Source organism: Carcharodon carcharias, chromosome 10 (assembly GCF_017639515.1).
Source record: "Carcharodon carcharias isolate sCarCar2 chromosome 10, sCarCar2.pri, whole genome shotgun sequence".
Classification (NCBI taxonomy): domain Eukaryota; kingdom Metazoa; phylum Chordata; class Chondrichthyes; order Lamniformes; family Lamnidae; genus Carcharodon; species Carcharodon carcharias.
The window spans coordinates 31,706,612-31,723,250 of record NC_054476.1 but is presented as its reverse complement, the minus strand read 5'-3'; the positions used below and the strand labels follow the sequence as shown (position 1 = coordinate 31,723,250).

The window sequence follows — 16,639 nt, the reverse complement described above, 5'->3', positions numbered from 1 at the left end:
TAATCTGGAGGTTTGTTTTAGTGATGTTGGTTGAGGGTTAAATATTAGCCAACCTACCAGTGAGAACTCCCCTGCTGTTCTTCAATATAGTGCCAAGGGATATCTCACATTCACTTGTTGTCACATCTCAACCTAAAGACAGCACCTTAGACACTAATTTTTGTGTTCAATTCTCTTCATTGGGACCTGGACCCACAACCTTCTAACTTAGAGGCAACATCACTAGCCATTGATCCATGACAGACACAGCTTTGTATATAAACATAGATAATGAAAGAGAGGATGTACTTTGATTCCTAAATTTAAATCATGATGTAAATGGTAAAGAACAGTGGTCTGAACACTAATTCCTATAGGACATCACTTCCCATCTCCCAGCAGTCTGAATAACCATCTTTAATCTCTAATCTCTGTTTTCTGTATTGTAGCCAATTTGCTACCCATTCTACTTCTTGTATCCTGGCTCCGTGTGCTCTGACCTTAGTCACTAATCTACTGGCAGTAAACCGTTGGCCTGTTACTGTGCTGTAAATTCTATTATATTCTACCTAAAAGGGTACATGGTTTCACATTGCTAATGATGTTATGAGCTGTAATTTAGCAGACTGCGGTAGTACTGTAAGTCACAGACACTTAACCTTGGAGAATGTGCTCTTAACATTACACTGTGATACAAATGTGTGAACAGTTGATGCTTCCAGCCCACTCCTCTCACACCATCCCCTCTCTCTGCTGTTTTAGTGGAGGAGTTAACCCATTTGAGAATTGGGTTAATTCTGGGTTTAAAATAGGAGAGAGAGAAGTTTGAGATGAACACATTAGCATTTGTGTACGAATATCCCACGGTGTAATTTCAAATTTTTGTGTATAATTGGGATCACACGTAACATGTGTAATGATTAATTGGAACTGTCAGTAGATTTGCTTTAAATAATTAAACCAGCAGCTAATTATAGCACCCCATAGTCTGCAGAATTAATACTAATGCCGAGTGGCTAATTTTAATGCCTTGGTTGGCTGTGTCACAAATGTCAGAAAGTTATGAGTTCAAATTCCATTTTAAGATTTGAGTATATCATACAGATTGGCTCAAGGTCCTATTTGCTGGTTCAGGCAGGTGGAATTAAGCAATACTATGACACTATATGAAGTAGCAGTGGGCTTTCTCCTGCCTAATATTTCTCCTTGAAGCAAAAGCATTAAAATTAGGCTAATTGGTTGGTTGTTCCTTTGATGTTGGTGGGATCTTGCTGTGCACAAATTAGCTGCCATGCTTACCTATATAACAACTGTAATTATACAGAATTATAGAATGGTAACAGCATGGAAGGAGGCCCATCGAAAGAGCAGCTTACTAGTCCTGCTCCCCACAGCCCTGCAATTTTTTTTCTCTCTTCTGGTGATTATCTACTTCTCCTTTGAAAGTCAAGATTGAATCAGTAATCAGTATCAATTAGTGTCCGATGGTGCTCCTGTTAAGCACCATGGGATGTTTTACGACATTAAAACTGCTATATAAATGGGAGTTGCTGTTGACAATGGCCGATGAAAGGGCGGCCCATGCAACAATTCATTCAACAGAACATATCTATACTTCACTTTAAAAAGGTATGGTTAGTGATAATAAAATATCAACACATGCACATGTAATCTGCCTTGATCAATGAAATAGAAGTATCCTGACTAAAAATAGAATTATATATACATTCCCACAAGGCCCCTTGAGTTGCAGTTTACATAGAATAATGATGGGATTATGGAAAACAAATGGGAAAAGGATCTTGTAATACGATGTGTTATGATCCTTGATCTGACCCCCAAGTTTTTGATACGATCCGGTTAGGGACCAGTAGCATTTTTTTCACAGCAGATAAAATTTGATTTTCAAGACATTTGCTAAGAGAAATCGCCACAAGATTCCATAGATTTTGAACAAACAAACATAAACTTTACAAGGTCAAAAAGATAAGACTATTTACAATATCTATCTTATACTCTAACATTCAGGGTTAATATGAGGTACATGTGAATTAACAAGCAAACTGTGTTCGAACACACCACACTGTACAATAAATAGCATGCGACCAAGGCAGATCCCATGGATTTCTTAGCACCCCACCCAGACACCAGTAAACACCGTGTCAACCAATCTTGTTGAAACTCTGTCTCCCTCACGAGCGACTCCACATTTTTCATTTTCGAAGATCAAGACTCTGAATTCCCTCAAAGCTGCTCCAACTCGGGTTACCTCAACAACTGCACACCTCCCAGAGTTTTAATCTGGCCTTCTCTGGATTTCCGATCTGGCCCTCCAGCCTCTACTCACTGGCTCAATTTCAGCTCTTTAAAAGCCAATAGCTGGCACTGCCCCTGGATTTCACCAAGCTCCAATCTCCCCAGCTACACCAAGCTATAAGAGGCTCCCAGGGCTTCCCCTGAGCCCTAAGTCTTACCAGCATGGAGCCACTGATTTTCTGTCACCTTCTCAGCTCTCCAGGACTTCTCCTGAGCCCTAACTGCACAGAGCTCCTGGGACTTCTGAGACCAACTACACAGAGCCAGCTAACAGTAAGACTTCTGCTGCCTGGAGCCTGCTAACAGCAGCACCTTTTCAGTCTAGCCTTTTCCCCTGCTGCAAAACACTCACCACACCCCCAGCAAACACATGGATAAATTGAAACCCTAGAACTTTCTTAAGCTCGACCATCTTCATGACTACGGAGCCTTCCAGGGCTCACTGAATGCTTTAAAATTAATTGTTGCTCTAACTCCCATAACAAAACAACCCTCTGGGCTGAATTTCTTTGCAAGCAGTGTAGACACCTCATCTCCAACTCTCCAGCGAAGAAAGCCCACCTACTTTTATGATTTTCACCTTTCTGGCTGTTAATCCCTTAAGTCAACGTGGCCCCAACCTTTAAGTGTAATATTTTTCAAGTTGCTTTAGTTGCATGTATTCCATTTTCTGCGCTTAAACTTTAATCTTCCCAAAACTAAAAATTACCTCTTAAGATATTACTATGAACCATGAACTAAGTATTTATAACATATGTAATAAAAGGTGGAATGTGACTTAGTCAGAATAAACTATTGGGTCTTAATACAAATGGACTGACTGCGATTTCCCCAAAGGTCGATACTACAGTGCAGTAGTACTGAGGGAATGCTGCACTGTTGGAGGTGCAGTCTTGGATGAGACATTAAAACCAAGGTCCCAACTGCCCTCTCAGGTGGACGGATCCCATGGCACTATTTTGAAGAAGAGCACGGCAGTTATCCCGGTGTCTTGGCCAATATCTATCTCTCAATCAGCATCACAAAAACAGATTATTTTGTTATTACCACATGGGAGCTTGCTGTGCAAAAATGAACTGTTGCATTTCCAACATTCCAACAGTAACTACGCTTCGAAAGAACTTCATTGACTGTAGAGTGCTTTGGGACCTTCAGTGGTCATGAAAAGCAATATGAATGCAAGTCACTCTTTCACTAGCCTACTTGATAAGAAATTTGAATTTGACTTAATGTCCATAATTCAGTAGCCCTGATGGTCTGTAAATTCACTGTAGTTACGATCCACCGTGGTTTTGTTTCATTAAATCCTTTTCTTTCCTTTATGATAGTCTTTCTTGTCACCCTACATAGATTTGTGCCTCGACATGATGATGAACTGGAGCTAGAGGTGGACGACCCTCTCCTAGTAGACTTGCAGGCTGATGATTACTGGTACCATGCCTACAATATGCGAACGGGTGAGAGAGGAATCTTCCCAGCATACTATGCACTTGAAGTCAATGTGGAACGAGGACACTTTACAGGTATTTAGCTCCTCATCAAGGTCAAAGAGTAATAATGCAATTTACTTAAACCAATAAGCACAATGTTAGAAACTTGAAATAAGAAAACTTGGGCAGGTCAGCCAGCCTCTATAGAAAAAAGAGGTTAGCTCAACCTTTCAAGTTGATGAACTTTCTTTTTTGCCGTTGGAATTGTATGCAAACCAATGATTGATTGATTGCAATGGGCCAGGATTTTGCTGGAAAAATAATGACACACGCACTGTTATTAATGAACAAATCAATCAGTAAGTTTGGGGAAGGAGATATACGCTGTGAATGGTGAATTTCCAGAACTTGCTGGTTGATTTATGTCACTCGTTGTTTGCTTTGCACAAAAGAAAACTCACCGTTAGTCTCCCCATTATTTATAAGCTGGATATAACCTTAAACATGCTGCAGAAATGTAAGGCTGGTAATGAACATAAGCATCAGGTTAGCAAGAAGGAAAATTGGGAATCATTTGATAATAGACAATCAAGCTCTCAGCTCAGAAACGGATCAATTTAAAGCATTCAATCTCACTCCTGTAGTGAAAACATGATTTTTTGAAAAATATATGAAGGCTAAAATTATGACTAGTGGTTTCCTAACACACTCCTGTCAAATTGCTCTTAGTGCTACTTTGATACAACCTAGGCTTAATACCCAGGTTAAGAAAGCATGGATAGATGCTTGATTTCAATATGTTAAGTGTTTGCTATCCGTACAACACCAGAAATAATTTCAACCCTTTTGTAATATGTTTCCAGTCATAAAGTCAAGCAATGGTAGAGTTTTTTTTACAACATACTTTCAAATAAATAAATTGATTTTACAGAAATGTCTTTTTTCTTTCTCTCTCAGCAGCAGTAGCAGAAAAGAACGACTGGGTAGACAAGTTTCACCTGAAGTTCCTGGGTTCAGTCCAAGTGCCGTACCATAAAGGGAATGATGTATTGTGTGCAGCCATGCAGAAGGTAAAGAGAAAATAAACCGATAAATCCTGTATCCCGAAAGTTAAAATGAAACTACTTTCATCCCAGACGTAACACAGTAGAAATTCACCTCATACAGACAGTGATGGGAAACAAAGCTCTTGTCTCAAGTTGAGATTTCAGTCATGCATCCAAATGTCTGCCTGGAAACAATATTGTATCATGAAATGTTTCACTCCTTATCTATGTTACCTTATCCAGCCTTATAACCTTCTGTATTCTTTCAATTCTGGCCTCTTGTGCATCTCCAATATGCTTCACCCCACCATTGGTGGCTGGGCCTTCGGCCAAATATACCCTAATCTCTAGAATTCTCTCCCTTAACCTTTCCACCTCTCTACCTCTCTTATCCTCCTTTAATATGTTCCTAAAAACCTACCTCACTGATCAAGCTTTTGGTCATTTGTCTGGTATCTCTGCTGCAGAGAAAAGATATTGGATAAAACCCCAAATCCCCTGGACCTGTTAGCCTATGTTCTAGGGTTCTAAAAGAGGTAGCTGCAGAGATAGTGGATGCACTTATGATTTTCCAAAATTCCCCAGATTCCAGAACAGTCCCAGTAGATTGGAAGTTAGCAAATGTAATGCTGCTATTCAAGGAAGAAGGGAGAGAGAAAGCAGGGAACTAGAGGCCAGTTAGCCTGATATCAGTCATCAGGAAAATACTGGAATCTGTTATTAAGGAAGTCTTTATTAAGGAAGTGCTGGAAGAACTCAGCAGATTTGACAGCATCTGTTGAGCGAGAAACAGAGTTAATTTTTCGAGTCCGTATGACTCTTCTTCAGCTCTGAAGAAGAGTCGTGGTCTCAAAACATTAACTCTGTTTCTCTCTCCACAGATGCTGTCAAATCTGCTGAGTTCTTCCAGCACTTTCTGTTTTTATCTCATATTTCCAGCATCTGCAGTATTTTGCTTTTATCTACGCAGTTCTGGTATACTTTGATTTTCAAAATATATTCAATTAAATGCAACATTAAAGGTTACAGGCTTATAGAGTTGGAAATACTATATTAGCATGGACAGAGGATTGGTTAAGAGACGAGAAGCAAGGAGTAGGATAAATGGGGCATTTTCAACTTAACAGGCTGTGGCTAGTGGAGTAGTGCTAGGGCCTCAGCTATTTACAATGTATAGTAATGACAGAGAGTTTGCTGATGATACAAAGCTAGGTGGGGACGTAAGCTGTGTGATGGACACAGAGATGCTGCAAAGAGATATAGACAAATTAAGATAGTGGGCAACAAGGTAGCAGATGGAGTATAAAGTGGGGTAAAGTGAGGTTATCGATGGTGGTGGTAAGAACGGAAAAGCAGAATATTTTTTAAAACACATGGAACTTGTAAATTTTGGTGTTCAGAGGGGCTTGGGTGCACTCGTACAATGAATGCAGAAAGTTAGCTTGCAGATATGGCAAGCAATTAGGAAGGCAAATGGCATGTTGGCCTTTCTTGCAATGACATTATAGTGCAAGAATAAGGAGGTCTTGCTACAATTGTAAGGGCTTTGGTGAGACCACACCTGGAGTACCGTGTGCAGTTTGGTCACCATATTTAGGGAAGGGTTAACTTGCAGTGGAGGTGGTACAGCAAAGGTTTACTAGATTGGTTCCTGGGTTAACTATGAGGAGGGCCTGAGTAAATTGGATATACGTGTTCTCTAGAGGTTAGAAGAATGAAAGGTGATCTCATTGAAACATTCAAGATTCTGAAGGGATTTGACAGTGTAGACACTGAGAGGTTGCTTCCTGGCTGGGGAATCTACAACACAGGCAGGCTCAGGATAAGGGATCAATCATTTAGTACTGAAATGAGGAGAAATTTTCTCATTCAAATATTTGTTAATCTTTGTAATTCTCTACCAGAGGATTTTGGATGCTCCATTGTTGAACATATTTAAGGCTGGGATAGACAGATAAACAGGTTTCTCAGGGAATCTAGGGATATGGGATGCGAGAGGGAAAGTGACTTGAGGCCATGATCACATTGAACGGCACAGCAGGCTGGAGGGGCTCTTTGGCCTACCCCTGCTCCTCCTACTTACATTCTTATCTCCTTATGTAGCTTGGTGTCAAATGTTTGTCTCATTGCTTTCCTGTGAAGAACCTTGGGACATTTCACTACTTTAAAGGGGCTATATAAATGCAAGTTGTTGCTGTAGATGAAGAGTTCAGCCTGACAGAAGAGGACAATAGAAGCAATACCTATTACGATAATCTAGGATGCACTGCCTGGAAAGAGGATGGAAGTAGATTCAGCAGCACCTTTCAAAAGGAAATTAAATATATGCCTGAAAAGGAGAAATTTGCAGGACTATTTGCAGGGGACTGGAAACAATTAGATAACTCTTTCACAGAGCTGCCACAGGCACAATGGCCCAAATGGCCTCCTGTGCTGTAGCATTCCATGATTCTATATACTTCTTTCAGGAAAGCCAGACAGTTCACATTCAGGATCATGACATGCAGGTTTAATGAAAGATGCTTGGAATTACTTCTTTGAGCCTATAGCTGCAGTGAGATTTTTTTAATATATATTTGTTCATCGAATGTAGGCATCTCTGACTAGGCCAACATTTATTGCTCGTCTCTAATTGCCCTCAAGAAGTTGGTGGTGAGCTGCCTTCTTGAACTGCTGCAGGCCATGTGTGGTAGAAACACACACAGTGCTGTTAGGGATAGAATTCCAAGATTTTAAACCAGTGTAAGTGAAGGAAAAGTTATATAGTTCCAAGTCAGGATGATGTGTGATTTGGAGAGAAACTTATAGGTTGTGGTGTTCCCATGCATTTGATGCCCTTGTCCTTCTAGATGGTAGAGGTTGCAGGTTTGGATGGCTGAAAGGGTGGTTGAATACAGCACATTAAACTCCTTTAAAAAAAATAGACACTTGAATGGGAACATGGTAGAGTTAATACTCAGTAAGGACAAGATCAAATGTGCTGACAGCAAGAAAGATTGAATTTGCATTTATACAGTGCCTTTCACAATCTCATGACTTTCTGAAGTGCTTTACAGCCAATGAAGCACTTTTGAAATGTTGCCAACAATTTTCAGCCAATTCATGCACAGCATGTTCCCCAAACTGCAAATAAAAAAATGATCAGGTCATGTGTTTTAATGATGTTGGTTGGGGTGATAGATATTGGCTAGGCTTCATGTGCATCTAAGTAAGGGAGGAAAATTAAGGAAACAGATATTGGATTAAATTGCTCTTTTAAGATTGACATCTCAACTTCTATCTTTGGTGAAGTCTGAACAATTGTTGCTTTCTTCTTAACAGATTGCAACAACGAGAAGATTGACTGTCCAGTTCAACCCTCCTTCTAGCTGTGTACTAGAGATCAGCATGCGAGGAATTAAAATAGCTGTACAACTCGATGGGCGTGGAGTCTATGAGAAGGTAATTTATAATTTGCCTGTAATGATTGCATTTCCCTTGGAACCACGAAAGTTCACAGCACAGAAAATTCTCATATCGACGTGCACCCCCCGTCAACGTTTTCCATTAGAAGTTCCTATTTCCACATTTATAATGGAAATGACCTTGTTATGATAAAATTGCACAGTTCTCCCAGTGGAGGCATTGAATTACATCTACATACCCAGGTTCAATATTTCCCTCCAGTGATGACATGAGGAAAAAGGCTTTACGCAGTAACTAGTTAGAATCTAGAATGTGCTGAGTGTAGTAGATGCAGATTCAACAATAGCTTTCAAATGGAGTTGGATAAGCACCTGAAGAGAGAATTTTTTACAGGGCTACAGGGAAAGGGTGGCGGAGTTGATTTGCTATTGCAGAGAGCAGGCAGAGATGAGACGGGCTGAATGGCTTCCTTCCCTGCAGTAACCATTCAATGATTCTCGATCCCAACTTCACCTGAAGGCTAGACTTAGTCTTGACTCTCCCAGCTTATTGCCACGTAAGATCAACTAATTAGCAAAAGTTGTACCCTACAACTTCTATTAGCATATCTCCTATGGTGTTGCTTATAGCATGTCAGAGCTTATGTTGTTACCCAATATGGGGATGTTACCAGCAAAGTGTGACTGAGAAAGCCTTATTACTATGTGCTATATTAACCAGTTCCTTTTTGACAGTCATTCATTCTGTGCTTATTTTATATATTCAGTACAAATTCCTATGCCAAGTTTATATTGGAAAGTCTGTGTAAATGGTCATATTGTACTTGCCTCCCATCACTGGTGGCACTGCAGCATCATAAGTGATAGCAAAGTATAATTTGCATGACAACTGTAATGACTTGATGGACCGGCCAGGTTTCAACAAGGAACAGATAAACTTTATTGCAGAGCACTTTTCAGATGCTACATGCTCGATCAGGACTCTTATCAAGAAGCTCCGCCACCCCCGCACCCCGCCCCCCGCGGATTGCCTGCGCTTAGGCCTCATTGGTCAAGCCTCTAAGGACATCATGGCCAGAAATTTTAGCTTGGCGGGTGGGCACGCGCCCAACCCAACTGAGCGTGAAATGACCCGCGGTGATGTCGGGCAAGCATCCCAACATCATTGCGCAGAATTCTTTGGGCAGCGGCTGCGCACCAGAGTCGGCAGTCTGCCTGCCAACAATTAAAAAGCCTATTAAGGCCATTAACTTATCAACTGTCTTGAACTTTTCACTGCCTCTCCAATCTAACAGTTGATGGGCAAGCAAAAAGCCTAAGTGCTCTTTGCATTTTTTTGGAAACCACATCCACGGGCGGGATGAGGTTTCCAAAAGCAAAGATAAATGAAATAAAAACTTTAATTTTTAAGCAAAAACATGTCCCTGCTCATGTGACAGCAAAGAAGTTACAAGGAGATTTGATAGAGGCCTTTAAAATCATGAAGGGTTTAGATAGGGTAAATCAAGAGAAACTGTTTCCAATGGCTGAAGGGTCACTAACTAGAGGACACAGAGTTAAACGGAGGGAAATCCTTTTTACTACAAGTTGTTAGGATTTGGAATGCATTGGCTGATAGAGTGGTGGATACAGATTCAATAGTAACCTTCAAAAGGGAATTAGATAAATATTTGAAAGAGAGAAATTGTAGGGATCTAGGGAACATGGAAGGGAATAAGAATAACTGGATTGTTCTTTGAAAAAATGAAGGAAAACTTGATGGTCTGAATGGCTTTCTTCTGTGCTGTGCTATCTATGATTCTATAATGTATATATACATTCATTCATTTTATTCAAAAATCTCTACATTGATATAAAGCTACTCAAATAAACAATGTATCTTTGTTTCATTAATTTTGTTTTGAATTTTTCCTGTCATTCATTTTACAGTAATCCCTATAGTTTTTAACCAACATTCCTTTTATAGCCAACACTATGTTAAATATATCAGCAGAATCATACTCTTCACTATTCCTTCCCTATTTATCACGCACACATTGTGCAGGAATTTATGCACAATCATGGAACTTGAGTTTGAAAATATCACAATGATAGATCACATAGTGTCATTTTATTCATTCAAGCAGTGTAGATCAGTGGCCCTTGTAATACATCATGTCCAAACAGGATGAAACAAACTCCTAAATCTCAGGAGAAATGTTTCCAGACTTCAGATGTCACATTTCATAGTGTGTTAATAAACAAAAATCACCCTGGTTTCTTCTAACCTGGTGCTGGAGATTTATTAGCACTCACCAGTCTACATACTTCCCTTACTTGCCGCAGTTAAATTCTGATTGGCCTCATGTTGTGTTTTGAGGATTGACCGGATTCAATAATGCTGCACTTTAGCAGCAGAATAATCCGTTCTACATCCCATGAAGTAAACCTTCTGTCATTATAAAGCAGCACATTGTATGACTGATGATGAGCAATGCCATGGAAGAGTTTGTTCTTATTTGATTAAAAATTATTGTACAAAATAATAAATTTGCAACTGTACAAATGGTGTAAGCATAGCATGTTGCTTTTTTTTAAAATGAATTCTCCTCCTGTCTGTTGTTTTATGACAGGCCAGTAAATGCAGCCACTTCTTTCAGCTGAAGAACGTTTCATTCTGCGGGTATCATCCAAAGAACGCCAAGTAAGTCCTATCATGAGGGTTTAATATTCATCAAACTCCCAGATAAGACTAAGGTAACTACAACGAATAACTGTCACCAGTGCAAGAAAGGGCATCCCATTTCGTGGAAAACCATGTCATCTTGACCCTATTATCTCCCCTGCCTCAGATGTTTATTGTGTTAAAGGCATTGTATAAATGCAGGTTATTGCTGCACCAGTGGCTGTAATCGTTTTTTATTCATTCATGGGATCTGGGCTCCACTGGTTGGACCAGCATTTATTGCCCATCCCTAGTTGCCCTTGAGAAGGTGAAGGTGAGCTGCCTTCTTGAACTGCTGCAGCCCATGTCATATAGGTACTCCCACAGTGCTGTTAGAAAGGGAGTTCCAGGATTTTGACCCAGCAACAGTGAAGGAACGGTAATATATTTCCAAGCCAGGAAGGTGAGTGACTTGGAGGGGAACTTCCAGGTGGTGATGTTCCCATTTATCTGCTGTCCTTGTCCTTCTAGATGGCAGTGCTCGTGGGTTTGGAAGGTGCTGTCTAAGGAGCCTTGGTGAGTTGTATAGTGCATCTTGTAGATGGTACACACTGGTGCCACTGTGTGTTGGTGATGGTGGGAGTGAATGTTTGAGGATATGGTGCCAATCAAGTGGGCTTCTTTGTCCATGGATGGTGGTGTGCTTCTTGAGTTATGGGAGCTGCACTCATCCAGGCAGGTGAGGAGTATTCCATCACACTCCTGACTTATGCCTTGCAGATGGCGGACAGGCTTTGGGGAGTCAGGAGGTGAGTTACTCGCCACAGGATTCCTAGCCTCTGACCTGTTCTTGTAGCCACAGTGTTTATATGGCTAGTCCAGTTCAGTTTCTGGTCAATGGTAACCCCAGGATGTTGATAGTGGGGGATTCAATGATGGTAATGCCGTTGAACTTCAAGGGGCGATGATTAGATTCTCTCTTGTTGGAGATGGTCATTGCCTGGCACTTGTATAGTGTGAATGTTACTTGCCACTTGTCAGCTCAAGCCTGGATATTGTCCAGGTCTTGCTGTATTTAGACATGGACTGCTTCAGTATCTGAGGAGTTACGAATGGCACTGAACATTGTGCAATCATCAGCGAACATCCTCACTTCTGACCTTGTGATGGAAAGAAGATCATTGATGAAGCAGCTGAAGATGGTTGAGCCGAGGACACTACCCTGAGGAACTCCTGCAGTGATTTCTTGGAGCTGAGATGTCTGACCTCCAACAACCACAACCATCTTCCTTTGTGCTAGGTATGACTCAAACCAGTGGTGAGCTTTCTCCTGATTCCCATTGATTCCAGTTTTGCTTGGGCTCTTTGATGCCACATTCGGTCACATGTAGCCTTGATGTCAAGGGCAGTCACTCTCACCTCACCTCGGGAGTTCAGCTCTTTTGTCCATGTTTGAATCAAGGTTGTAATGAGGTCAGGAGCTCAGTGCCCCTTGTGGACCCCATACTGGGTGTCAGTGAACAGGCTATTGCTAAGCAAGTGCTGCTTGAGAGCACTGTTGATGACCCTTTCCATTACTTTACTGGTAATTAAGAGTAGACTGATGGGGCTGTAATTGGCCGGGCTGGATTTGTCCTGCTTTTTGTGTACAGGATATAGCTGGCCAATTTTCCACGTAACCGGGTAGATGCCAATGTTGCAGCTGTGCTGAAACAACTTGACTAGGGGCACGGCAATTTCTAGAGCACAAGTCTTCAGTGCTATTGCTGGGATATTGTCAGGGCCCATAGCCTTTGCAGTATCCAGTGTCTTTAGCCATTTCTTGATATCACGTGGAGTGATATCTTGATATCACATAATGTTGCAAGAGAATACTGGGATGTGGCTTTACTTCTGTGAATTTCTCTACGTTCCTGGCTTCAGTCATGCTGTGTGGAAAACCACAGTTTTTAGAACCAGTAAACTGGTTCCCAAAGGCTAGGGGAAGGAAATACAAGAGGATTTCTCTGACTATCTCCTGAAGGCACTGATTCTCAGCAGGTCCACAGGACTTCATGTGCAAGCCTGGATGGAAACAGCCACCTGGCTATGCAACCATGGAATGCATCACAGAAAACCCTCTCAGTCCCCAACTGTTGTCCACTCATTGGGTCCAGCAGTTAAAGTGGTTATGTGACTGGAATGGTCACCCAGCAGGCTGGAATTAATAATCCAGTAGAACATTAGTTTAGGTTGTAGTGTGGCACTTTGATCACTTACATTCAGTTTTTAAAATGTGGAAGGAAAGGTGATATCAGTGAAAGTGGTTCTGGGGCTATTGGATTGTCATTAAAATCCAACCTCCCCACCAGTGTTGGCCAATGCCGGGAACCTGCCATATTTACTCCCTCTGGCCTATATGTGACACCAGTCCCACCCCAATATATTTACCTCTTAACCACCCTCTGAAGCGCACTAGTGAGCTGGTGCAGGTTAAGAAACAGATAGCAGGGACTTGAAATAGCTCAGGATTTTGGAAGCTGGAAGGTTGCCTGGAGGCTGACCAGGGAGCATTCGAATAGTTGAGTCTGCGGGTGACAAAAGAATGAACCTCAAAATAATGAAGCTCTTACAATCGCATCTGTCTGCAAAGCACCACTGTATAGTTTCATTTAAATAGGGGCATGGTGGCTTCAGAGGGATTTCAGAGGAGATTTGCTGGATTGGTTCCAGGGATGTGGGATTACAGTCTTGTGGATAGGCTGGAGAAGCTGGGATTGTTCTCCTAAGAGCAGAGAAGGCCAAGAGGAGATTAAATAGAAGTATTTAAAATCATGAAAGGATTAGATAGAGTAAGTAAAGTTCCAAGGGCTGAGGGTCAGAGGACACAGATTTAAGGTGAACCAGAGGTGATGTGTAAAGTTCTCTGTTTTTCTGTAATTAAAGGTTAGGACCTGAGAAAATGGTGGAAGCAGATTCAGTATTAACCTTCAAAGGGGGATTGGATAAATACTTGAAGGAGAAGAATTACCGGGATGTGGGGAAGGAGTGGGACTAACTGGATTGCTCATTGAAGGAGACTTGATGAGCTCAATGGCAGTGGTGCACTATTCCATGATTCTGCGGTTTCCTGGAGAGACCAATGAAACTGGGCTTGTTCTCCTTGGAGCAGAGAAGGTTAATAGGAGATTTATTAGAGGTGTTTCTAGTCATGAAGGGTTTTTAAACTGTAAATAAGGAGAAAATGTGGCAGGACCGTCAATTACGAAAGGACGCAGATTGAAAATCATTGGCCAAAAATCCAAGGAGGATTTTTTTTTAACACAGCAAGTTGTTACAATCTGGAATGCCCAACCTGAAAGGGAGTTGAAAGCAGATTCAGCAGTAAGTTTCCGAAGGGAATTGGATAAATACTTGAAACGGATAGATTTGCAGGACCCTGGGGAAAGAGAGGGGTGTGGGACTAATTGGGTAGCTCTTTGAAAGAGCTGGAACAATCATGATGGGCCCTGCTGCCTCTTTGTGTACTGTTTGCTTCTGTGATTCTATGGAAAATCCCAGTGTTGCCTTCCTGCTGCATCTTTTCTCTTTCCAGATATTTTGGATTTATTACGAAACATCCTTCAGATCATCGATTTGCTTCCCATGTTTTTGTCTCTGAAGATTCAACCAAGCCAATAGCAGAATCAGTAGGGTATGTGCTTCTCTCTTTCAAAGTCTCCTTTGCAGAAGGAATGAAGGATAAATTCTACCATGCTACCTGTAGGCCACTCTGTGCAAATGACAGTGCGGTTTGGATACTCAGCTCGTGTCATCTTGCTCTTGACCCATTCTCCCTTTGTCAGAGTGTCAGCTCTGGCTCCAATGGTAGCACTCTCACCTCTGAGTCAGAGTTGTAGGTTCATTGTCCCACTGTAGAGACTAGAAACAAGGCTGACATTCCCAGTGTAGTCAGTGAGGCCGATATAGGAAAAAGGAACTATTTTCTACAGGTCAGTGCAGGTCATAAATCAAAGGCCTTTAGAAGCAGGGAAGTTCGGAGAAACTTTCTTATGCAGAAGGGTGTTGGGACTTGGAATGACCTTACAGAACCAGTGGTGGAAGCAATATCCATAATAGCCTTTAAAATGAAAGTGTACACATTTCTGAAAAAGGCACAGGCACAATGGGCCAAATGGTTTCTTCCTGCACTCTGAGGTTTTATGATTCCACCTCCTCAAAACACATCCTCCCTGCCTCCTTACCCCTATACCTATCAGGTGTTAAAAACATTATATGAAGCAAAGCTAATTTTAAGTGAGACCTAGGCAGATAATTTCTGTGTGTAACTTTTATATCCAGTGAAATTTTGTTTTATCTCATCCTTATCGTTTGTTGTGTTAGATGGAACATAGAAGTGGCAGGAGGCCATTCAGCCCTTCAGGCCTGTTCTGCAATTCTCTGTTGATGAGATCATGGCCGATCTGTCCCTCAACTCTGCTTACCAACCATATCCCTTGATGCCCTTACCTCCACCCCCGCCCAAAGAAAATCTCAATCCTAGCTGTGAAAATTGATCCATGCACAGCCTTTGCCAACATAAATAATCACAGAGAAACAAGTATACTGCTGAGAAAATTTGACATGGGGAAGGGCTGGGGGTCATTACAAATTTCCTGCCTGGGTCACCGTTTATAGAACTTATCCCCCTCTCCCCCTGATTTGAATGAAATGAATAGGTTTGAAGGTGGGGGTTTGGGGGGTTGTGGGAATGAATCACACTGCCTGGTTACCAGCCAGGGTACAAAGTTGATTATTACACCTTCCTTCCCACATGAAGCCTATTATTGCAAACTTTATTGTTTTCAGTCTAAACTGTTGGTACATGTTGTAGAAACTATTTTCCTTCACCCCAAAATCATTTGAGATGTAGTAACTCAGCCATTGCAGGTCTTGAACAAAAGTCCCCGTCCCTGTATGATAAGATAATGTTGAGGTTGTCAATGAAGGAGACTTGAGCTTACTGTTTGATGTTACATATATTTCTTTCCCTCTCATACAGGAAGGCTTTCCAGCTATTTTACAAAGAATACATTGAATACACCTGCCCAACAGAAGACATCTATCTGGAGTAGATGCCTCTGAGCTGCGGTGCTGCTTTGAACTCCTCACAGTCTCCTCCTCAAACTCATCATGATGCATGAACACACTGTGCCAGAGGCCATTTATCATGATCCAAAACTATACAGCATCTGAATTGCAACGTTTTACCTATTGTTATTTTTAGCCATGCTACATGGATTGACAGCGTCCTCCATCAGTTTGCGCCTCTTATCCCTCTTCTCTGCAAATCCAGCCCCATCTCGTGTTCCATCGGTTCATGGCAAAACAGCTCAACTGCTTGCTTCCTGAAACACCCCTTGTGATGCATTTGGTACGTATTTGGTGTGATGGGCCAGGATTTAAATCTGGCAAAATGCCAGGGCAGAATGGCACCAAAGCACTAGGGAGTTATGAGATTCATTGTAACAATGATGTTACACTGTATTCATTAATAGTGTTGTGTGTAAAGTTCTTAAACTTTGTTCATGGAGTGTACAACATGGTTTATTTAAAGATTTGATGACAGCACCTTCTTCTCCACTCTGTTTCTTTGCACCACAGTCAAGTATTTCTTAAAAAATGTCTGCACAATTACCTTATTCACCAAGAGGAACAGGCGTTGCTGAAAGTTACAGGGCATCATGGGTGATATCAAGCTAATCAGCTCTTTGTACACTGAGGAATGTGGTACCAGATGCAATATAGTCAGGGGCATTGATTCAGTAGTCACTCAATGAGTTAAATTCTGTTTTGTTACAT

General features: G+C 41.5%; 1 protein-coding gene across 2 annotated transcripts in view; it reads left to right on the top strand.

The window, feature by feature from the left end:
- mapk8ip1b (mitogen-activated protein kinase 8 interacting protein 1b) overlaps positions 1 to 16,407 on the top strand; it is a 187,649-nt gene extending 171,242 nt beyond the window's left edge. Inside the window, exons 7-12 of one of the 2 annotated variants that reach the window (XM_041197839.1) lie at positions 3,646 to 3,818; positions 4,686 to 4,795; positions 8,093 to 8,212; positions 10,788 to 10,858; positions 14,394 to 14,492; positions 15,840 to 16,407. In XM_041197839.1, coding sequence (XP_041053773.1) covers positions 3,646 to 3,818; positions 4,686 to 4,795; positions 8,093 to 8,212; positions 10,788 to 10,858; positions 14,394 to 14,492; positions 15,840 to 15,912 — 646 coding nt within the window. In that variant the 3' untranslated portion in view covers positions 15,913 to 16,407. Of the gene's footprint in view, positions 1 to 3,645; positions 3,819 to 4,682; positions 4,796 to 8,092; positions 8,213 to 10,787; positions 10,859 to 14,393; positions 14,493 to 15,839 lie in introns of both variants that reach the window. The other variant, XM_041197838.1, reaches the window with a different exon arrangement.
- The last annotated feature ends 232 nt before the right edge of the window (positions 16,408 to 16,639 follow it).